The sequence below is a fragment of the Eulemur rufifrons genome, chromosome 1 (genome assembly GCF_041146395.1).
Source record: "Eulemur rufifrons isolate Redbay chromosome 1, OSU_ERuf_1, whole genome shotgun sequence".
Lineage (NCBI taxonomy): Eukaryota > Metazoa > Chordata > Mammalia > Primates > Lemuridae > Eulemur > Eulemur rufifrons.
In genome coordinates this window covers 85,293,925-85,318,230 of record NC_090983.1, presented here as the reverse complement: position 1 = coordinate 85,318,230, position 24,306 = coordinate 85,293,925, and the positions used below count along the sequence as shown (strand labels likewise).

Sequence of the window (24,306 nt, the reverse complement as noted above, 5' to 3'; positions counted from 1 at the left end):
TAGCTGGGACTACAGGCATGCGCCACCATGCCCGGCTAATTTTTTCTATATATATATTTTAGTTGGCCAGATAATTTCTTTCTATTTTTAGTAGAGACGGGGTCTTGCTCTTGCTCAGGCTGGTCTTGAACTCCTGACCTTGAGCGATCCACCCGCCTCGGCCTCCCAGAGTGCTAGGATTACAGGCGAGAGCCACCGCGCCCGGCCTAAAAGACTTTTATACTAGACTCTTTTCTTTAAGAATGTAACTGAGGTTGTAATGCAGTTTAATGGGAAAATATATTCTCCATAAAATTGTTAGCTCCATATCTAAAGAGCAGAAATTAAAAAAATCAACAGAAAAAATATAACATTTACTCCAATTGAATTTTCTTTCATACCTATGAAATTATTTTATTTCTTAAAATGTAAAGACTATCAAATTTTCCCATGTCTTCTTAGATCATTATCATGGAAATAAAATTTGGATTAAATTGAGAAAAGCATGAAACAAAACTAGCAACATCCCCAACTACCAAGTAAAACTATTCTTATTACCTCACAGCCACAGCACGCACAACCACACTTCTACCTCCATATCCTGCCTCTTTCAAGATGAACAAAACAATGTGCTTCTACAGGAACTCTAGGCCAGACAAGAGTTTTAGATGGGTGAAAAGGCATTTTTACCTTTTTTTCCCTAAACCTTTTTGGTGTCAAAGTTAAAAGTTGTTAACATGTTACATTTGTTTTACTTCTTTGGGGAGGGAATCATTTGCAAAACTACATTCTTTTATTTTATATAATTTTATTAATTCAGTTAGAAAACTTGTTGCTCAATATGCAAATCTCAAACTGGGGAGGGAGGGAGGAAATGAAGCTCAACAAACACAACAAAATAAAGTTGCTCTGCTATGTTGAGGCTGCCAGGCTTTTTGTTACTCTACTTGAAAGTAAATGTGACTTGTCTATAGAGAGTGCTGCTTCAGCAGTTCCAAATGAATTTCAAGCCTGTGCTCCATATTTTCTCTTTTGTAAGTTTAATGTATTCAGCAACACTGAACTGACAATTTAAATAACTACATTTTTAAACAAACGAAGCATTGATGTTAATGTATGAAAATGGTCCAAACCCCTGGGAGTCTTGGTTCCCACCATTGTTTATTCTGACAACAGGATATAATTGCTTACTTACTTGGCAGCAAATTTAACCATCTGCTTGCTTGCATGGTCTCCCACCGCCACAAGAGCCTGGACGTTAAACTGCTGCTGACGTAGGACTAAGAAGCACTGTTTCCCTGAATAAGACAGAAAAAACACAAGTGTATTAAGGACATGCTACTTCAGGTTTTACAAAGAAGGAAAATGCTCTCTACTTTAAAATTGGACCAAAATTTACTATACTCATCAGGCACATACACATGTGTATTCATCTGGCTTCCAAAGCCAAAACCTTCATATTCAACTGCCAAGAAACCCAAGTTCCTATTATAAGTAACAAAAAATGCTTTTAATGTGTTTGTTGTAAGAACACAGGCAAATCACTACTTTAAAAAAATATTCTAAATAAAAAATTATTTTGTTATTGCATTTATAAACAAATTTCAAATAACTTCAGATCACTTCCAACATTCATTCAATAGCTAGCATATTCTATAGGCAAAGGCACTGTACTAACTACCATGGATGTTTCAATAATGTAGTCACAAAAGTGCTAATAAAGTGCTTAATAACAAGGACACAAGTATTCTATGGGGGTGGTCCATGTATAGAGTTCTTCCAGCAAAGTGCATTTAGATTGACAGGCTAGTTCCTTTCATGTTCTATTTTCCTTTATCTTCCTAATCCTTCATTTTTTACAATAGTACCACTTTTTTTTAAACTCCAAATAACTTACTTTGTCTATAAAAAATCATTTTCTTTACGACCCATAACCAGTTTTATTTTTATATATCCTAGGCCTCTTGATTCCCCGTCTTTTCATAAAGAACTGACATTCCTTATTCTTAACCTTCTGAAAAATATCACTCAAAATATATTTTAGTTACTAGCTATCCGTGTGACATCCATCCCTTTTCCTCCAATGCAAACCCTTTTAAAGTCTCTGATCAAATTCTGGGAAATGACCATTTTTCACATCAGATTGTTCTGTGAAACATAAGATGATTTTATATATATATATTTTTGAGCTGGACTCTCGCTATGTTGCCCAGGCTGGTGTCAAACTCCTGGCCTCCAGTGATCCTCCTCTAGCCTCAGCCTTCTGAGTAGTGGGAACTACAGGAACCCGCCACTGTGCCTAGCTGAAGATTTTGGTTTTTAAACTGAGAATTATCTTTTACATTAAGAATTACCCTTGCAAAAAGAAAAAGAAAAAAGAAAGCAACAATGCAAGCAGACTTACAGTTATTACTTTCAACATACATATATGATTTGAAATGCAAGTCAGATAGCAATTGTGAGCAAAAAAAGCCAGGCTACAAATAAAGTATTGACACAGACATAATCTATTGCCTTCGAAGCCATGTATGATTGACAGGTTTTTAATCACTAAAAAGACACTAATTTTCCCTTTTCTTTTTGAGTGATCCAGTCACAAAGTAAAATCTTTCTTTTTAATTCTTTTAAGCCATAGAACATAGACTATAAACAAAGTAAAATCTTAAAAAAGAAAGTTGTATTACATAACTAAACAAATTCAAAAGGATTTTAAAATATTGGATGGACAAAGGTTGTTACCAAAGACAAACTTACAGATGGATCAAAATGACATTATCCTAGGAACTACTACTAACTTACAGCCAGACATCACCCCACTTAGAATAGAATGTTAGCATGAAATGGAAGATGCGTACAATAGCGCTAGGCTAAGCAACCATTTAGTCAGAGTATTTTAGCTGCTCTAATAGCGCAGACAGAGGCAGCACAGACCCAGCTGTCAGCCCGTGATGAACTCCAATGCTACACAAAAGACCTAGAGAGAGAAGGGAAAGCTCTGAAGGACTTACAAAGAGTGGGCATAAGAAAATGCCTACGGGTCAGCACTAGAGGTTAACATTTAGTGTAACTGTTTAGTAAAAAAAAGAATAAAAGCTTTGAAATCAAAAGGCCTGGGATCATATCCTAACACTTCCTATGAAGGGGCCTGTGGGAAAATTACTAAACCATTTTATGTCTCAGTTCTTCATTTATAAAATGGAAAAATGATAGTATACTACTTATGGGGTTTTCTTCTATAATCTTGAGGATTTTATATATGTTTGAAGTTGTGGCAGACTCCAATTAATGTTAACTATTAATTATTATTAATAGCAACACTACCACTGGCTACTTATTTGAAGATTATCATTTCCATTCTGTAGCGAGATGATTATACAGAAAAACTACGCTGGGTACTGGGAACACAAAGGTAAATATTTGGTAGACACTCATGAATAGATTAGATGGAAAAAAGTGGTAAAACCACATACACATAAAAATGATGTAAGTGATAAAAACACAATTGAGTATAGTGTAATCCCAATTTTGTTTGTGTAAGAAGTATATTGATTGCATACAGGAAAAACACCGAAATGTGGCTACCAATGGATGGTGAAATTATAGGAAATTATTCTGTTCTTTGTATTTTCCTGTATTTTCTGAACTTTCTACAATAAATATATACTACTTTTCTAATCAGAAAAAAATTTTTAAGAGAACTGTACAGAGAGGTAAGTTTAGAAGAAAGGTAAAGGCTGAAAGGAAATCTTGGCTAGGTTCAAGACTAAACACAAGCAGTAAATAGAACCTGGGAAGGTGTAGGAGGCTCAAACATAGAAGCAAATATACCTCCTAAGATTTGACATGCCAGTTAGAGAGAAATAATGAAATCAATGGTTATGGGTAAAGAATGCTCACTGTTCCCTTTAAATGTTTAATATTAATAGACGTAATTCTAAAAATTAAATCTCTTCCTATTGAAAAAAAGGCAACAGATGGGAAAGAAGGGGGTAAAGTAGTGAGACCAGTCCCATGAGCGTATTATATTATAAACCTACATAGTACATAAAAATGTACCAGCACAAAAATAGTCAGATCAACGCAGCTTAAGAAAGAATTGAGAACAGACTCCATTAGATAAAAGAAATTCTAGTTTTAGATGGAATTCAGGAGATTAAAAAAAAAACCCAACAAATAAAAAACCAAGTAAAAAATGAAACAATATTATACTGCACTATAGAGGAGGGGAGAACATTCTATGTTTAAAAATGACAGCATGTCTATATTAAAAAAAAACATCAAAAGAACAATAACACTCTGGGAAAAAAATATTTGCTGAATAGCACATAACCTATACATAAAGATCTTAAAAGATTTATGAGAAAAGATCTCTGAGAACTCAATAGATAAACAGGCAATAAACCAGCACAGGTAATTTGAAGGAAAAAGAAGAAAACCATAGTAAGTAAAAACAGTATAAAGAAAAAAATGTTACTGGTAATGAAAGTAACATAAGTTGAAGCAAATAATGATGACACATTATTTACCTCTCAAACGAGCAAAGAATTTAAAAAATCTAATACTATCCAATGCTTGGGAGAATTAAGTAAAAATGTTCCTTCAAAACTTTCCGATGGCCCTGGTAATTCCATCCTGCTAGGCTGTTCTTTGGAGCAGCAGTCATGTATCTCTGTCTGCCTTCTCTCCTCCCTAAGTGTGTACCACCATCCCATGGAAGATTTGATGCACATGGACATGAGGCCCCTGAGGCCCCAGAACTATCTTTTCAGTTGTGAACTAAAGGCTGACAAAGATTATCACTTTAATGTGGATGATGAAAATGAGCACCAGTTATCTTTCAGAACAGTCAGTTTAGGGGCTGGTACAAAGGATGAATTGCACACTGCTGAAGCAGAGGCAATGAATTCTGAAGGCAGTCCAATTAAGGTAACACTAGCAACTTTGAAAATGTCTATATGGCCAACGGTTTCCCTTGGGGGCTTTGAAATAACACCCCCCGCCCATGGTCTTACAGTTGAAGTGTGGTTCACGGCCTGTGCTTATTAGTGGGCAGCACTTAGTAGCTGTGGAAGAAGCTGCAGTCAGAAGGTGAAGAGGAGGAGGATGTGAAACTCTTAAGTATATCTGGAAAGTGATCTGCCCCTGGAGGTGGTAGCAAGGTTCCACAGAAGAAAGTAAAATCTGCTGCTGATGAAGATGATAAAGATGACGATGAAGATGATGATGATTTTGATGACGAGGAAACTGAAGAAAAAGCTCCAGTGAAGAAATCTGTATGAGATACTCCAGCCAAAAATGCACAAAAATCAAACCAGAATGGAAAAGACTAAAAACCATCAACACCAAGATCAAAATCCTTCAAAAAACAGGAAAAAACTCCTAAACACCAAAAGGATCTAGTTCTGTAGAAGACATCAAGGGAAAAATGCAAGCAAGTATAGAAAAAGGTGGTTCTCTTTCCAAAGCGGAAGCCAAATTCATCAATTATGTGAAGAATTGCTTCCGGATGACTGACCAGGAGGCTATTCAAGACCTCTGGCAGTGGAAGAAGTTTCTTTAAGAAAACAGTTTAAACAGTTTGTTAATGTACAAAATGCCTGTTTAGTTTCTAAAAAGATGGAACTCCACCCTTTGCTTGGTTTTAAGTATGTATGGAATGTTATGATAGGACACTATAGTAGCCATGGTGAGACATGGAAATGGTGGGGAGACAAAAATATATGTGTGAAATAAACTCAGTACTTTAATTAAAAAAAAAAAACTTTCTCTGATGGCAAGGCAAATTTGCACCATGCTTCTAGAGAACAATCTGGCAATAAGCATTAAAAGGCCTAAAAATGTTATCTTTGACTCAGTAAGCACGTCTTAGAATATAGGTTAAGTAAATTAAGTATGGAAGACATTCATATTATTATTTATATAAAAGAATGAAAGTTCTATTATCATTTATTTCATATTTATACAGTCTTCATTATTGGAACAGATCTACATATGACTAATGCTATGGTCCCCAAGCTTTCTGTGTTCAAAGTACTTCCAAATACTAGAACTTGATGGTCCACTTAAGAAGATTTCTGAAAGGCTCAGAACAAAAATCAGTACTGGTTTACTGGTAAATAGAACTGTCCACTCAGACTACCTCTATCAATGAGACCAAGTTCTTGCCATGGTTTAGTAACCAAAATTGTTCTTTTTCTGGCTTTGGCTGGTGACACACAGTACTATTTAGATTAGTTCAATGTTTTACAAGACACTACTTTAAATATACTGAGACATAAGGAGGTACAGTGTGTACACGATCCTTTTTGTATAAATTTAAAAAACAGGCCGGGCGCGTTGGCTCACGCCTGTAATCCTAGCTCTCTGGGAGGCCGAGGTGGGCGGATCGTTTGAGCTCAGGAGTTCGAGACCAGCCTGAGCAAGAGCGAGACCCCACCTCTAAAAATAGAAAGAAATTATATGGACAGCTAAAAATATATATAGAAAAAATTAGCCAGGCATGGTGGTGCATGCCTGTAGTCCCAGCTACTCGGGAGGCTGAGACAGGAGGATCGCTTGAGCCCAGGAGTTTGAGGTTGCTGTGAGCTAGGCTGACGCCATGGCACTCACTCTAGCCTGGGCAACAGAGTGAGACTCTGTCTCAAAAAAAAAAAAAAAAAAAACAAGGATATGATTATGCTTGTAAATGTGTATTTTTTTTTCCTAGAAGGATATACAAGAAACAACTGGTTATTTTGTGGGGAAGAGACTGGTGGGATGGAGGAGATACAACTGTGAATTTTGATTTTTACCATACCTATATATTATTTTTTATTCTAAGAAGCAAACATACAATTTCTCAGTTTAGTAAAAAGTTCTCACTGCATAAGTTAGTATAGGAACTTTAAAGGACAGATTAATCAACTGTTACACATTATTCATCTTTCTTCTTGGAACTTTCCAACACAGAAGACAGCTTACAGAAAATAAAAGAAAGTCAATGTTCAAAACTGCTGAATAAGTTCACTATTTTTAGATATTTTAAAGTATTTAACGCTTTAAAATTTATGCCGCAGTTTAAGTTTTTAGAAGAGGCAGTGCACAGGAGTACCGTTCTAGAAAAATATAAAGTTGGAAATCTTCCTTTATAGTGCAGTCTTTATTTTTGAGCTGAAGAACAAACACGGTAGGTACTGAGGGCAAAGGGCTTACTCTCAGTTCCATTATGGTGATGACTCAGCAGTGAAGTGGGCCTTCATTTTCGAGAGCTGGGTTATCAAAGACGTGGAGCGAATTCTATGTTTTCATCTCTTTTTGCTGTCTTTTAACTTGCTAAGCTCTTGAATTCATTATTTAGATAATGTACCTTAAGTTCCTAATATTCAACATTAATATTTTCTTTCATTTATATTAATCAACCAGGGACTAAAACAACAAAGACCTAAACAGTTTAAAATATTTTCCATTTATTATTTCCTCTAAAATGTTCTTGCATGGATATAAGCTGAAGCTCTCATCCATGGTATTAAATGACTACCAAAAAAACCCTAGTTATTTTGAAAATATAAATAAGTTTTTAGAAAGAATAGTATTGAAAGAATTATTTTGTGTCAATGACTTCCACAAGGTATGTACAAAATTCAGAAGGAACCACAGACTTTCCAATTACTCTTTCAATATACAGTCTTAGGCTCAGATACTTTCATGCTTGAAAGAAATCAATTTAAAGCATATCATTAAAAGTTTTTCCTTGCTCCTATCTAGAACACTTCACGTTAGGGAGGTTATACATAATGCTACTGTAAGAAATCTGATTTTAATTTTTAAAATGTTGAAAACTGTCCTTAAGGAAAAAACATACAGACTTTTGTTATATAAATAGACTTATTTTACATAACAGGATTCTAATTGTCATACTTTTGACACTGTAACTTTGATACTGCCATTTCCTTATTCATGGTTTCTCAAAGTTTTGCTCTACATCAAATTGCCAGCATACATTGTATCTCCAAGTCCAGCTTTTCGTATGTTACTACTTCTGGAGTTAAAGCACAGGAATGAGTCTAAGTAAGTCATATTTATTTATATAATTTTTCTTATGTAAGATATACAAGTTGTTACAATCAGGATTTCTGTAAATTCAGAACATAAGATTTTAATTATTTTTAAAGATAATCTACATTGGTAGAAATCAAAAACATTGACAATCACTACTGGCAAGTGTCTCAGTTCGTTTTCTGTTGCTTATAACAGAATACCTAAAATTGGGTAATTTATATGAAAGAAAATTATTTCTTACATTTCTGGAGGCTGGGAAGTCCCAAGTGGAGGGGCTGCAACTGGTAAGGGCCTTCTGTTGGTGTGAACTCTCTGGAGAATCCTGAAGTAGTGTAGAGCATCATACGGCAAGGGGGCTGAGTATGCTACCTTAGGTCTTCCCTCTTATGAAGCCACTAATGGCACTTCCAAGATAATCCATTAATGTATTAATCCATTCATGAAGGCAGAACCCTCAGGACCTAATCACCTCTTACAGACCCTACCTTTCGATACTGCCACATTGGGGATTAAGTTTCAACATGAGTTTCTGAGGGGACAAACATTCAAACCATAGTATTCCACCCCTGCCCCCATCCTCAACTTACAAACAAATGTATTTATTCCATCCCCATACCCCCAAAGTCTTAACTTGTTACAGCACTAACTCAAAAGTCCGGAAGTCCAGTGACTCCCTTCTATCTGTGCTAATCTCTTTGGGAAATGGTTGCTGGGCTACACCCTTGGTTTCCCCTTCTGAACACACTTTTCACTTTTTATCTGGCCAGGTTGAGAGTTTTCCAAATTTTCTGCTTTGCTTCTCTTTTGATTATAAATTCCATCTTCAAGTCATTTCTTTCCTCATGCAGCTTAATATAAGCAGTTAAAAGTAGCCATACAGCAGCCTGAATGCTTCGCTGCTTGGATTATTTTTTCCACCAGATACCTTAGTTCATCACTCTTGAGTTCAGCCTTCCACAAAGCCCTCAGGCATGGACAGTTCAGCCAAGTTCTTTGCCAATTTATAACAAGGATGGCCTTTACTTCAGTGTCCAGTACCGTGTTCCTGTTCCATCTGAAACCTCGTCAGAAAGGCTTTTGTTGGCCATATTTCTATGAGTATTCTCATCGTGACCACTTAACCAATCTCTAAGGAGTTCTAAACTTTCCCTAGTCTTCTTGTCTTCCAAGCCCTCACCAGAATTTAGGCTTTTTCTAGCTTGTTATTCTAAATTCTTCCAGCCTCTGCCCATAACCCAGTTCCAAAGCTGCATCCACGTTTTTAGGTATTTGTTACCAGCAACACCCTATTCCTGGTACCAATTTTCTCAGTACATTTTCTGTTGCTTATATATCAGAATACCTGAAACTGGATAATTTATAAGAAAACAGAATTTACTTTTTATAGTTCTAGAGGCTGGGAAGTCTAAGGTTGAGAAGTCACATGTGGTGAGGGCCTTCTTGCTGGTGGGGACTCTCTATAAAGTCCTAAGGCGGTGAGAGGGCTGAGCATGCTAGCTCAGGTCTCTCCTCATCTTAGAAAGCCACTAATGCTGCGACCGTGATAACCATTAATCCATGATCCAACCATCTCTTAAAGGCCCCACCTTTCAATACTGCCACAGTGGAGATTATGTTTCAACATTAGTTTCAGAGGGGACAAATATGAAAACCATAGCAGCAGGGATATAGAGAAAGCGGTACTGTCACATACTTGTGGGAATATAACTGATTAAAGCCTTTTGGGAGGATAATCTGTTATTAGAAATTTTAAATATGCATATACATACCCTTTAACCCACCAATCTCACTTTTATATATCTATCTTGGAGAAATACTGCCCCATGTAGACCTATAACCAGTATCATGTAAGCATTTCCAAGAAACATTGTTAATTGATTTTTAAAAGTTGAAAAGTAATATGTAAAGTACAATAAGATACACTAAAAACATACCCAAAACAAAACACTGTGTGTGTGCATATACACATTAAAAACAAAGATTTATAAAGGCACTGAACAGATTAGTAAGAGTGAATGGAAAAGGCTAGTGCAGAGGATAGGTAATAGAGAAGAGAAAAGGAAATATCACTATTTCTGTTTTCTTTGAAAAATTCATATGATAGTATTAATTTATTACTTGGGTAACTTACATAAGTGTAACTTAAAAACAAAATAGGATTTTCCAGTTAAAAGCGATAAAAACCATATTATGGATAAAAACATATAACTGAAAGTTAAATAACACTGTACTAAAAAAATACCATTTACACTTTTGCCAAATTGAGTTTATGCCAAGAATCCAAAAATGTTTCAACATTAAGAAATCCATTATTGTAAATCACTACAATTACACATAGTTGATTCTTGTTATTTGTGGCAGTTATGTTCTATAAAGTTGCCACAACACTGAATTAGGGAATATTCAATCATTGCTCATAGGGGAAACACGAGGTTAAGTTCCTTCAAGCCTACAGACACAATAGTTTTGTCAACTGATCAATACATAATCTTGTTTTGTGTATGTTTCTGTTTAAAGATACCTTATTTAATAGATATTGTTGATTCATTAACATTTAACTCACAGCCAAGGGCACTGTAACTCATGCCTGAACAAAGCTTATCTAACACATGTATTTTCTCCAAAGGCACGGCACAGCACAGCATTCTTGTGTTTACGAACATCAGAATACACTTTAGGAGGATACTTGGGGGCCATTTTAAAAGGCAAAAATCAAGCTGGGAGCAGTGGTGTGCCCTGTAGTCCCAGCTACTTGGGAGGCTGAGGTGTGAGGATCCCATGAGGCCAGGAGTTCCAGGCTGCAGTGTGTTATCACAGTGCCTGTGAATTAAGCCACTTCACCTTATCCTAAGCAACACAGGCAAGACCTGGTCTCAAAAAAAAAAAAAAAAAAAAAAAAAAAAAAAAAGGCAAAAATGTGGCCTTAAATAGCCTGTGAAAAGGACATTTATTTACAGTACAAGAGCTGAAACAAGAAGGAAGAGTATCATTGTGTTTGACTTTAATTTGGAATGTGTGTACTGGGTGAGGCAAATTTTTTGTCACTCTGCAAATGTGCATGTCTGGCATGACTGAGAATGACAAGAAAACCCTGCAAGAATTGATTTAGGGGTTACCAATACATTTTAGACAGTAGGTGAATTTGTGAACATGAAATCCATCAACTGTATTTTTAAATTTTTTATTATATGAAAAATTTCAAACAAACACAAAAGCAGAGTGACTAGCATAATAAACCTCTCTATATATACATCACACAACACAATTATATTTTGAGCGGAAGAAATGCTGGAAAAAAAGTATGGTAAAATTCAACATCTATTTCTGATAAGCAAAAAACCTGGCCTAGAACAAAACCATTTTTAATCTACTTTTAAAAGAGAACAGGTTGTTCTTGCCCAGTAGTTTCTTATAGTTTGAGTTTCACTGATTGCATCCCATTATCATTTAACATACTCCTTTGTCCTGTGGTGTTCCTGTAAATTAATAATTGTATCTAAAGACTTAATGAAATTTAGGTACAATTTTTGGTTTAAGACTACTTCATAGGTGATGCTGGTGTTCTTCCATGAGTATATCTAAAATATTTCTGATTATTTCTCTTTTGTGATGTTAGCAATCACTGATGATCAATGTCTAGATTATGTACTAGGGGCAAAATGGTGACGTTCTAACATTCCTTTTTCATTTTATTAGCTGGAATAGTTCTCTAAACAGATACTTCCCCACATCTACCATTTGGTTAGCCAATGATGTACAATCCATACAAAAATGATATTTTCCCTTTATTTACCAGTTTTCAAAACGAACTGGTTCCACTGGTGATCAACTAGGTTTTTTGCTTACCATAACATTATTATAAATTTATGAATTTAAACATATCTGATGTGTTTCAGTTCACCTCAGTTATCCTTATAGGCCAGTATTCCCTAAAGAACCAAGGTTTATTTAAATTATTCTAATCTTTCTTGTCTGTTGTTAATGCTAAATTGTTAGTTCAGCACTGTTCAAAAGAACTTTCAACAGTAATGAAAATATTCTGTATTTGTGCTGTCTGTCCAGTATGGGAGCCACTAGCCACATGTGGCCATCAAACTCTTGAAATACAGCCAGTGTGACTGAGGTAATTTAAATAGCTCCATGTGGCCAGTGGTTATACTGTATTGAATAGCCCAGTCTTATCCTTATCTCCATTCCACCTCTCTCTTCAACTATGTAATTAAAAATGTAAGAATATTAAAACATGAGAAGCTTCTCAAAAACACTCCTCCCTTAAATAATTAAACTTTTGAGAGATGCTAGAAATGTAGCTTGAAGTCATAGGTTTCATCAAAGTCTTCAGTGACAAATTATTTTTAATGATGTCTTACAGGAACCTAAAACTGATTAACCATGGGCTAATACTTTACAGTGATTTAAGAAAGAAAACAATTATATGTTTTGTTTTGTCTTTAAAGATTTACTTTGTGAAGAATTTACAAGACCAAAAATTCAGAGTCCTTACCAAAATGACTTTAACCATTAAATCAATCTTACCTTTAGCTCTGCTCGTATGAACTCTTGCACGCATCCAAACAACTTCATCAGCTCTTTGCGCTGTCAAGTCTCTAACCCGAATCAAAACTCGATCTGCAAAAAATAGTGAAACAATTTTTAAATTCAGAATGTACAAAGAGAGATCACAATTATTTCTGTCTGACAGCTAGCATAAGTACTTGGCATCATCTTAAATTCTCAATCTTCGACAACAATGTCTTATCACCTTCCATAAGCAATTTGCCTCAAGTTTTGTGAATTGTACTTTCTACATGTATCTCAAAAATCCATCCAAATCTCTACCATCTTCATTGCCACAACACTAAGCCAAACTATTATTATCTCCTACCTAAACTATAGTAATAGCCTCCTAACTGACAATCCTCTGGTCCCCTTCTAATTTAGTCTACATTGCAGTCAAAGAGTTTCAAAATGTAAATAGAACACTTCAGTGACTTTTAAGGCCATCCACAGCCTGTCCTCACCTCCCTATTCCTAAGTAGACATGGAGCACTTTTGCTTGTCTGTCATAGTATATAAGTCAGTAAGCCACAGGGAAGGACAGTTGTAGTACTCCATTCCCCAGGACACAGTAACTGATCCAGGGAAGGGCACTTTACTCAAACTGAGCTAATCAAAGTCCTTCTCTGGGACTTAATATACAGATGCTGGATGAAGCTCTCCTCCTGGGGTAACTGAGCTGAGACGGTATAGACCCAGGATTGCACCCACCACCTTTCCCACTCCATGAGTTTCCAGCACGAGAGAATGAGGCCAATATCCTAATTAGGAAGCAGAGCTAAAAGGCGGAGAAAGCCCTGAAGATGCTACTTCAATCATGCTTGGTGTCATCTCATAGTTTGTTTCCTATAGTTATATGAGCCTTTTGGCTGTATGTGAACCCCAACTATCATGTCTCTGAATACTAGACAAAATATTACAACCATTTGGAGTCCCCCAAACAAGAAACAGTAACAAAACAACTATTATGTAAAGTCAGCTATATGATACAACATTCAGGAATCATTTTGTTATTGTTCTAAATATGCGATAATTTTATCAGAGAAAAAAATTAAGTATTAGCTAAAAACATAGCAATAGACATGGCATTACAATATTAAGAATAATGCCTTTTAGGCCTGGCGCGGTGGCTCACGCCTGTAATCCCAGCACACTGAGAGGCTGAGGCAGGAGGATCGTTTGAGCTCAGGAGTTCGAGACCAGCCTGAGCAAGAGCGAGACCCTGTCTCTACTAAAAAAATAGAAAGAAATGATCTGGACAACTAAAAATATGTAGAAAAAATTAGCCGGGCATGGTGGCGCATGCCTGTAGTCCCAGCTACTTGGGAGGCTGAGGCAGAAGGATTGCTTGAGCCCAGGAGTTTGAAGTTGCTGTGAGCTAGGCTGACGCCACGGCACTCTAGCCCAGGCAACAGAGTGAGACTGTCTCAAAAAAAAAAAAAGCCTTTTGGGATATTATAATTAAGTCAAATAATAAGTACTGTATATTTTACCTGCTTTGACTAAATGTATTTATAATTTGTCTCCTGAAGACGAAGTTGTATAGAGAAACTGCTTTATAGAATACCATGATTCTCATGGCCAAAAGAAAAGAGAATGAAAGGGGAATGTTAAAGCCACTGGCATTGCAGCACGATTTCTGCAAAACACTGCCAACAGATTTTATGAGTTAAGCCAACTTCCAAGTCTGCCCTGTAAACTCAGGCAAAAGAAAGCATAAAAGACAAAAGACAAATAAATCAGCACAAGAGTTTAAAAGGTATATTTGAAAATGCCAAGTCTGAAAAAGTAATGGTTTACTAACTGGGCAACCAAAACTCAAAACCATACAAAATTGATAGCATAAATCTAAAAGAGTGGACTTAGAAACTTACATGAAGATTAGGGTAATTTTAATAGTAATTTGGAAAAGAAAAAGGGTAACAATCTTTCTTTTCTTGTGGCATCCCAATTAATTAGCATAGGGGTCCTCAACCTTTACTATATCCCAACATACTTGAGGCACATGTTATACTTCCACCAGTATGACTGGCTGAGTCAATGATCAGCGGCAGTAGGGTTTCAGTTTGAAAAACTAGTGCCTATCCCATACCTTTAAGAGTCACTGGCACTAGAGTGAAGGAATTTGGAGAAATGGAAGCAGATGAGAAAGGAAACCATGCTGAGCAAAGTATTAGGATTTTTACAGATGTACAAACCAAAGGTAGAATTTTATTCTTATGTTACTATAATCATATTACATACATGGGTTATCTTTCCCTCTGGTGGGGGGAACTTGTAAGTGGAAGAACATGGCAGTCTGTGGATTTGTTGGCCAAATAGGAACAGCAATTATGTCAACAGCTGCTTGGGGCCTATGTAAAAGTTTCAAACTCCAGTGAACTTCTCTGTGCTACATCTCAAGGAAATCCAGGTGAGTAATACCCAAGCTGAAAAGAAAGTCCCAGTGTCTCCTACTGCTTGCCTTAGCAGGGGAATGTCATCCCCTAATCACAGCATCGTAGTCCATTTTATATAGGTCGAACATCATAATCCAAAAATCTGAAATGCTCCAAAGTCCACAGCTTTTTGAGCACTGACATGACACTCAAAGGAAATGCTCACTGTAGCATTTGAAGTGTCCAACCAAAAGAAAAAGGACTGTTAAATAGCCGACTAAGTCTGTTGAAATTACACATATAAAATAGAAAAAAAAGGCAAACATTTACAAAGAGAAAATCTACAGGTCTGAGAGAAACAACATGAGACAAGTCAATTTCAAAAAAAAAAAAAAATATAAAGATGTCAACATACATTAACAAAAAAGGAAGCTGTGACAGACTGGGGTCTAAGAATAGTTAGTTTCATTCCCACTCCGTCTAAGAGTAAACAAAATGGGGTGGTGGTGGAGGAGGGCCTTTAAAACTCCAATGACAGTACTGCCAAGGGAACAAAAGGGTGGAAAAACCCATGGGCTCTAGGGTCAGATGGCCTTAGTTCTAATCCCGTATCTGGCAGATTCCGGCTATGTGAGGCAAATTTCTTATCTTTCAACTTTGGTTCCTTTGAGTTTTTAAGGATGTTTTAGGGATTAAATGAGAAAATAAATGTTTGGAGAGTCAAGCAGAATAGTTGTTTAGTAAGTAATAGCCAAAACAGTCAGAAAAGTTGGTGTGGGGGTGGGGGTCGAGTAAAGGAGGTAGTTTCATTAGAGCATGCAAAAAGGCTGCATGTGATGAAGGCAGTTATTAGCTACTCTTCTTTTATCCCCTACACCACAGTTAAATCTTACCTAAGTGTTTAGGAACATTTTTAATATGTAATTTACCATTTAAAATATGCCATTTAACCTATAATACTCATTTAAAGTATTTTCTTTCTTTTCTAGATTAGGAACCCTAAACTGACAATGTTTACACAGGGTTATAGCATCTACTTGGGGTTACTAAAGTCATTTAAGCTTTCCAGAATTATGCCCTCAGAGTTATGTCTTTAGTTACGCCAACCGTTAAAACTTTATGAAGAACTTTCCTGGAGTAGAAAGAAAAAAAGCTTTATTTATTATCATATAGCCACTAACCTGGTTTTTCTTGTGATTGTATCATTGAAGATATTCCATATCTCTCTTTAGCATAATCCTATAAAAAAAGGTTTTGCATCATGACTTTTTATGTAAAGACTAATAGCATAGTAAACACATAAATACAAATAATGATACAAAAATGAATTTAATTTTCAGGATCATTTTATTAATCCAGAGAAGTCAGTAGTTTTATAATGTGGAAATCTATCGTTCATTTACATATGTACTCTATAGAAAAAAGAAAAGCACCCAGTTTCTGGTTAGTTTGTTTTTAAGCTCACCACTCCTAGATGGATATACCACACTTAACAGCACTCTCAGATAAAATTTACACACATGTACAACACATCTTAACTGCCTTCTTCAAAATGGGGATGAAACTACTTCAAAGCAGAAATATATATTTCCTCTATGAAGGGAGGAGGATGAAGTACCGCAGTTTTATTAACTTCCTATTACAGGAAGAGATGTTCAAAGAGAACCAAAGTTCTGGGTAAGCTTTCTGAGCACCAGATGTCCACAGTTTTTAGAAATTGGAGATGCTGGGTAAAAGCTAGCTACAACTTTCCTTTTGTAAAACATCATCAAAAACTCCACCAGCTTCCTGTCTCTAAAAACTAGCTTTAGGATCCCAGGTTATAAGGGTTCAACACTGACAGTATAATTATATCAAATTTCTTGTTACAGATTTAGAGTTAGGAACAGGAAACAGGAGACCTAAAGTAAAGACTATTAACAAACTATATTTATAAAATAGATATGTGGCCTTTTATTTTAATCTTACTTTACCTCTAAAATGATCTCTTCATATCTCTTTAGCTATAAAATGACCTAACTCTGCCATACTGTTTACCTTACTCTGCTATCGCAGGAGTGCACTGCTAGTTTATTCTTAGATTTTTTTCAAGGTAACTTAAATCCGTATGAAACAATGAGTTTCTGTCACTCTACAGCTACCTGTTGAAATCCCCTCTTTTAGATCTGGAGGATACTGGATTTTGTTAGTATACCAAGATAAACCAAATATGTTAAGGTGCTTACTGAACAATTTTTTTCTTCCAAATATATAAAATAAATACACATTGGGACAAAGATAACCCCAGCCAGAGAGATACAGTCACACAATGAAGCCTGAGGGCAGCATAAACAGGTTAAATAGTGTGAAGACAAAAAAAAAAAAAAAGTGTCATCCATTCTAATTAGTACTATTCTTATTTCAGCAACCCTTATTCCATTTGATATTTCAAGACGAACTATTTCTTAAGTAGTTTACCACAAATTAAGAATTCCTCAACAGAAAAATCAGGAGCCAGGCAGGAATTGAGGTTTAGTATTACAGCACACACAACATTTAGAGTGGTTTGGAACTTTGATTTCTGAAAAGCACTGAAGGAACGCGTGCTGTTAGGACCAATCCCACGTGATTTTGGGTCACTTCACCTCAAATGCCTTCTCTGCAACCATCACTACCCACATCACTGGGTCACTCAGAGGGAGAAAAGAAAATTGACATGTACTCTCTAAAGCTGTCACATAGAAAACGATCATTAAACATATTGGCAGACGGTTTTGCTAAGTAGTGTCTTTACTTGCCAAAACACTGGGAACACGAGGGCTGAGGACGTATCAATTACTAGCGGTTATTCGATTTTCCTGGGGGGGCGGTGCATTACGTGCAGAACGTGCCGAACCCAGGGAAGCTAAAGGGTGGTCCCGTGGCTCCTACTTCCGGGGCAGTAGGTGCTTCACGTCCACCCTACCCTGGGACACGCTGATTGTGGGCCAGAACTCCCAGGTGACCCTGTGAGAAATGCGGTCCGGAGTGGGTCTGGCCCCGCTGCTAGGGCAACAGCCCTGGAGGCCCCGTGGGGGCTCTGGGCGCCCGGACGCCAGGCCCGCGGCCCGCAGGGAAAGTGCCGACAAGGATCCCAAAGGCAGAGCCCCCAGCTCACCCTCCCTCAGCGTTGGCCGGCCCAGGGGTCTGTCCTCCCAAGCCCGGGAAAAGAGGAAACCCACTTCCGCCGCGTCCATGATCTCCCGCGGCTTCTCCTGAATCTTGCGGCTGGCGTTGGCGCTGGGCATCAGGACACGGAACTGGGCAGTGAACACCACCCTCCCTCGCAGGCTTCCGTAGGGCAGGCCAAAGGGGCTTTCTCCCTCCCGCACAGTCTCCGCCCTCCCGGCCCTCCGGACCTCAGCACACGCGCTCGGACTCCGCGTGGAGGGGGCTGCTTCGGAAAGATCGCGAGAGCCCCGGCTATCTCGAGATCCCGGAGCGCCGGCGGCCGCTTGCCGAGTCTCCTCCCCCTCCTGCCACGCCCCCTACGGAAGTTTTCCCGGAGTTGGAGGGAATTCCGGAGAGTTTGTTAAAGTTTCGCAGATTGACTCTGAGGGGCGGGGCCCTAGGGTGCCGGTTGCCACGCCGTGGGGTGGTGCAACTCATGGCTGTTCAACTTCTGTTCCATCTCCTTCCAGCGCTTTCAACTCCTCCCGGCTTTAACCAATGACTATTCACTAAAATACCCACCCCAGCTCAGGCCTCGGTTTTCCTCTCTTGAACTTTCCCAGCTCACTCTTCCCAACAGCGATGTAGCTGCTTAGGGTCAGAGGAGGCCTCTCTGCAAACCATTGCACTGCGTGTTGGGACACAGGGGTGAAATTGGCTTGCTAAGGCAGGATCGGGTACCGCTAGGTATCTAAATGATAAGAGAGGTATAAACACAATGGCAGCAACGACAACAAACCCCACACAATTGCACTGATTGCCTGGATCTGTTGCCTTGTTAGAGGCAGTGCATAGTGTTGGTTGTTCAGTGGATGAATCTCCCCAAATTAGGCTTTTGTAAAATCTGAATGTAAATCCCATCTGTTACTCCTTTGCTAGGGTGGGGATCCTGTCTTTCCATCTGTCCATGAGGTCTCTCCATGCACTTCTTCCTTCGGCTCCCTTTCCTTGATAGATTATTCTTATTTAGATCATAGCCCTATAGTGAGACTGTAAATGTATACTCTTGGTTCTGGCCCTCCTTCTTGATAAAGATAGAAAAGAAGTGTTTGCCAGATCAATGTCTGCGTATCATATGCCTGAAGTCTCATAAATCTGCTCTAGTAAAGATACCACAGCTGCAGTTAACTGATGCTATTATGACTTGGTTGAATTTGCAGTAGTCTAATGTCAACCTCCTGAATCTGTCTGATTTTTGCAGGAACCGTACTGGTGACAAAAGGAATATGACGGAGACTACCAACCATCAGGTCTTTACGGGTTGCACTAAATTCTGCCATTCCCCTGGGGATGTGATGTTTGTGATTTACTATCTTAGTTGGGTGCTGGGGAAGCGATTTTAGGGTTTTCCTCTTAGGCTTCTGTGGTATGGTAGCCTTATTCCACAGGCCAAGAAACTGTAGGGGAGCAGCTCTGTTGTGTCACCCTAGCCACCTTGCAGATATCTAAATAAGCCACATAGGCAAGGGCTTGAACTGCAGCTAATCTGAATATTGGGAGAACACTCTGTGATCTTCCTGGAATATGAGAGGAAGGGAGGCCATTTCACATTCACTTCCCTGTTTCCCTCGGAGGCTGTCATGGGATAGTTTCTCATCACCTCTCAGGTTCTGATGAAGTATGGGACTTCTTGTCCTCCTCCCTCAGTGGAGCTGCAGAATATAAAACTGCTTAGCTGGAGTTGAGAAGTAGCTCTTTAGCAACAAGGTGTCCCACAACTCAAGTTGCAGATATCTGGTCCCTTTTGTTTCAGTATTGTCCTTTTTGGTGTGTGGGACAAGGATCATAGAGAGCTGGAACTTTTGACTTTTCCTTTCACTGTCTATCTAAGTAATAAACTGTCTAAATCTAAAAGGGGAGTGTTATAGCTTTACTGATGGAATCATTCAGGCCTTGACCTTAGCCTTGGTTGTCTTGTGTTTTCCTGTATTGACAGGAATCAATGTGGGGCTTTGCCAACTACCAATACATCTATCCCAAATGATACATTTAGGTATTGGGAAAATGACTTATGGGTAGGCCTATGGACCCACAGGACCCATTCTGGGTGTTGCTGTTAAGAGGTCTGAAGCACCATTGTGATTCTTGATCCTTTGTATATGATTCTTTTACCCCTGGAAAAACAGAAGCTCACAAGGCCCTTCTCTTTGTTCCTAATGCTCTGGAATGTCATAATGTATAATAGCTTGTGGGTCTAAATTAATGATTGTGCTGGTGATTCAGTGGGCTTTTCGATCTGGAAACTCGTTTAGTTCTGGGACATTTTCTTGAAAATTTTCTTTGATGATTCTTTTCCTTCCATTTCCTCTTGTCTTTCTTTCTTTAATATTATTCACACATTGGCCTTTCTGATCTTCTAATTTTCTTATCATTTCTCTCCATTTTCCATCTTATTACCCTTTTGATCTGCTTTTAAGATATTTCTTTAATTTTATCTTCTAATCTTTCAATTGAAGCTTTCTCATTTTTGTCATCATGTTCACAGCTTCCTAAAGCACATTTTTTGTTGAGTGGTCCTTTAAAGGAATAGAATCCTAATCTTTTAACATGTATGTAAAATCTTCTCATCTTACTGAGCATATTAATAAAGTGATTTTTTGAGTAAAATTTTTAAAATGTTCTCTTTACATAGCCCATTTCTTACAAGTTGCTTTTTTGTTTGTCTTTGGTCTCTATCTTCCATGTTACAGACTTACCTCAGCTGTCTGGTGAATCCTTGATTGCTTGCTTATGTCAAAGGTGGGACTAAAAAGCTAATTAGAAGCTCTCAGCATTTGCATGGGGGCGGTTGTCAATTTTTAGTTTTATTATATGATGATCTTGTTGGGCCATTTGATGGGTGTCAGGATCTTTAGATCTTTCCCTTTGGCTGGTCAGATTGTTCAGGAAAAAAAAAAAAAAAACTTCTTATAATCTCCTGCTGTAAGACCAAAGGTTTGCTAGTGTTAGGAATATTTTTTTATCCAGTATGTATTTGGTCACCAAATTCCCCTACTTTTGGTGCTGTATCCCTAGTTTGGGTATAGTACCCAGTTCCGGAAGTCAAAGTACCCACAGGGTAGGAGAGGACTCTTGCCAACAGAGTAGGGAGGGATTCGGGGATCACGCTTCTCATGTAGCTTTCCCCAAAATAGTCCCTATTATAACTCCCACTCCCCACCTTCATTTCTAGAGGTACTTGGTGCTGCTTTTCCTGAGTCTTTTGAGGTTTCTATGGTATAAAATATGTTGTTTCTCAGCTTTCCTGACTGGTACTTTAGGATTCAACTTTTTTATATCTGCTAAGTAGATTACTACTTTCTAGCTTCCCACATTTTGGAGCTATTGTCTCTTCTCCTGTTCTCCCATCCTCTTGATTGTAGTTTTGGTAGGATTAGGGGAAGGAGCAAGATTAGAGCTGCCATCTTAGCACGGAAGTCGCTTTTCATGTTTTATTTTATAACGTCACTGTATACAAGGTCTATAGCTGATGACTGTAGTTACCAGAATGAATACCAACCTCATACATTCTTTCAACAAGTATTTATTGAGAGCTGACTATGTGCCAGGTGTAGACATTTGGGATACATCAGAGAGCAAACTAGATAGAGATCCGTGTTCTTGGGGATCTTATGTTTTAGAGGATGGAGGTAGATAATAAATATTAAACACAATAATTACATAACATTTTAGAAAGTGATAATAAAAAAGAAAGGAAAAGTAGAGCAAGGTAAGGGAAATGAGACTGTGGGGGCAGGGAGGTGGGGTGGGTTGCAATATTAAATATGGTGGTCAGGGTAGGGCCTCATTGAGAAGGAGACATTTGAAGATTTGAAGGCAGTGAGAGATGTGCCCGTGTACATGTCTAGGGGAAGAGCATTCCAGGCAGCAAAACAGCCAGTGCAAAGACTTTAAGGTGGGAGGAAAAAGGAAGCCAGTGTTCTATATCTAGAGTAACATCTTTAAGGGCTCTGAAGTGTGTAGAGTTCTTTGTCTATCCTGAATGACTCCAGTTTGCCAAGCTTTTCTTTAAAGAAATTGTAGTAAAAAACACATAATATAAAATTTACACTTTTAACCTTTTTCAAGTATACAGTTCAGTAATGTTAACTATATTCACATTGTTGTGTAACAGATCTCAAGAACTTTTTCTGAGAAACTGAAATTTGATATCTATGGAACAACAGCTCTCCATTTCTCCCTTCCCCCAGTCCCTGGAAACCACCATTCTTTGTGTTTTCACGATTTTGACTACTCTAGATATCACATATAAATGGAATCGTGTAGTATATATCCTGTTGCAAATTGCCAAGCTTTTTGAGTTCTTGAATTGCAAATTCATTCGGGTTCCAGCCTTGCTGTCATGCTGGATTTAGTTATTACTTCTCTTTGCATGTAATTCAAATCTTAGCATCCCTATATGCCAGCTGAATTCAATGGGATGCCTTTGGCAGCAAAGAAAAGAAACCCTGACTCAGACTGTTTTAAATAGTGAAGAAGTATATTGCTCACACAGTAGGAAGTGTGGAAAAAGGGAGAGTCTGGGTTTGGTTGATCCAGCCATCCAGCAATGTCATCAAGGATCGAGCAGTTCTTTCCTTGCTCTGTAGGCTGCGTCCTCAGGTTGGCAGCAAGATGGTTGCAGCTAATTCAGCATCATATCCGTCATGACAACATCAGAGAAGGAGACAGAACTTGTACCTTCCTGTACTTCTGTCTTAAACATAGAAAGCTCTTTTCAAAATTCCTCACATCTCATTGGCCAGAATTGGATCACATGTCTATGCTTGAACCAGTTACTGGTAGGGCAATGGGATCAATAGGCCAGTCAGGCCCCAGGATTTTGTGGGTGGGTTGGGAGTGTTGCCTCTACTGGAGCACATGGATACATGAGAGAGCAGTGGACACCTAAATAAAATCAGAGTCCGTTAGGAAGGAGAAAGGAGAGAACGGATGCTGAACAGCCAGCCAATGGTGTCCACGACATTAGCTGTGTGATTTGAGGAAAGCCATTTAACATCTCTGTTCCTTAGTTTTCTCAAGAAAATAAGGATAATGGTATTTTTCTCATGTAAGGATTACATGACATAATAATCGAAATGAGGACACATGTATAAAACACCCAGGATAGTCCGTGGCACATTCTATTGCTTGGTTCGGTGGTTCTCAAACTCTGGGCCCTGGACCAATAGTATCAGCATCAGCATTGTGTGGCGTTACGGGCTGAATTACATACCCCCTACCCATCCCCAATTCCCATGTTGAAGTCCTAAGCCCCCCTACCTCAGAATGTGATTCTATTTGGAGATAAGCTTTTAAAAGAGGAGATTAAGTTAAAACGAGGTGACTAGAGTGGGTCCTAATCCAATATAACTGGTGTCCTTAGAAGAAGAAATTAGGACACAGACACACGTAGAGGGAAGACCGTGTGAAGACACAGGGAGAAGACAGCCATTTACAAGCCAAGGAGAGAGGCTTTGGAAGAAACCACCTTGTCAGCATCTTAATCGCAGACTTCTAGCCGTGAGAAAATAAATTTCCTTCATTTAAGCCACCCACTATGTGGTACTTTGTTATGGCAGCCCAAGCACACTGATACACTACTTGTTAGAAATGTAGAGTCTCTGCCCTATCCTAGACCTACTGAATCAGAGACTGAGGATAAAACCCAGCAATCTGTGTTTTAAACGCCCTTTTAGTGATTCTTATGCACTGGCCTAGCCTAGCCCAGTTGTTAAGGATATAGGAACCTGATTAGCCTGGGTTCACATCCTGACTCTCCCACTTACTAGCTATGTGATTTGGGGTACTTTTAAAAATCTCTCTGTGTTTCAGTTTCCTCATCTGTAAAATGGGAATAATTCTAGTCCCTCCCTCTTAGGTTGCTATGATGATAAGGCTGTCTAGATAGAATTTAGAACAGTGCTTGGTGCATAGTTAATGCTCAGCAAGTGTGAGCTACTGTTAAGGTACATAAGATATAAATGTTGAATCCGCATCTCATTTGAAATGGTTGAGTTTGAAAAAACAGATAGCCAAGTTTACTGGAATTATTTGTAAAGTGAGGACCTGAGAACTCCCTTGAGTAAAGCTGGACACTCCAGTGCCTATTTTGACTGCTTGACACTCACTATATTTTTTTCTTATTTCCTGGTTTATGATTGTGTTGAGGAAAATGCAAATCGTG

At 38.2% G+C, this 24,306-nt stretch overlaps 1 protein-coding gene and 1 pseudogene across 2 annotated transcripts in view; one reads left to right on the top strand and one right to left on the bottom strand.

The window, feature by feature from the left end:
• Nucleotides 1-18,335, bottom strand: part of DARS1 (aspartyl-tRNA synthetase 1) — a 68,595-nt gene extending 50,260 nt beyond the window's left edge. The window contains exons 1-4 of one of the 2 annotated variants that reach the window (XM_069473158.1): nt 18,152-18,335; nt 16,133-16,190; nt 12,553-12,645; nt 1,175-1,277 (exon numbers count right to left, since the gene is read on the bottom strand). In XM_069473158.1, the coding sequence (XP_069329259.1) occupies nt 1,175-1,277; nt 12,553-12,645; nt 16,133-16,190; nt 18,152-18,217 (320 nt within the window). In that variant the 5' untranslated portion in view covers nt 18,218-18,335. Of the gene's footprint in view, nt 1-1,174; nt 1,278-12,552; nt 12,646-16,132; nt 16,191-18,087 lie in introns of both variants that reach the window. The other variant, XM_069473166.1, reaches the window with a different exon arrangement.
• LOC138386623 (nucleophosmin-like) lies at nt 4,690-5,539 on the top strand (annotated as a pseudogene).
• Nucleotides 18,336-24,306: the final 5,971 nt, after the last annotated feature.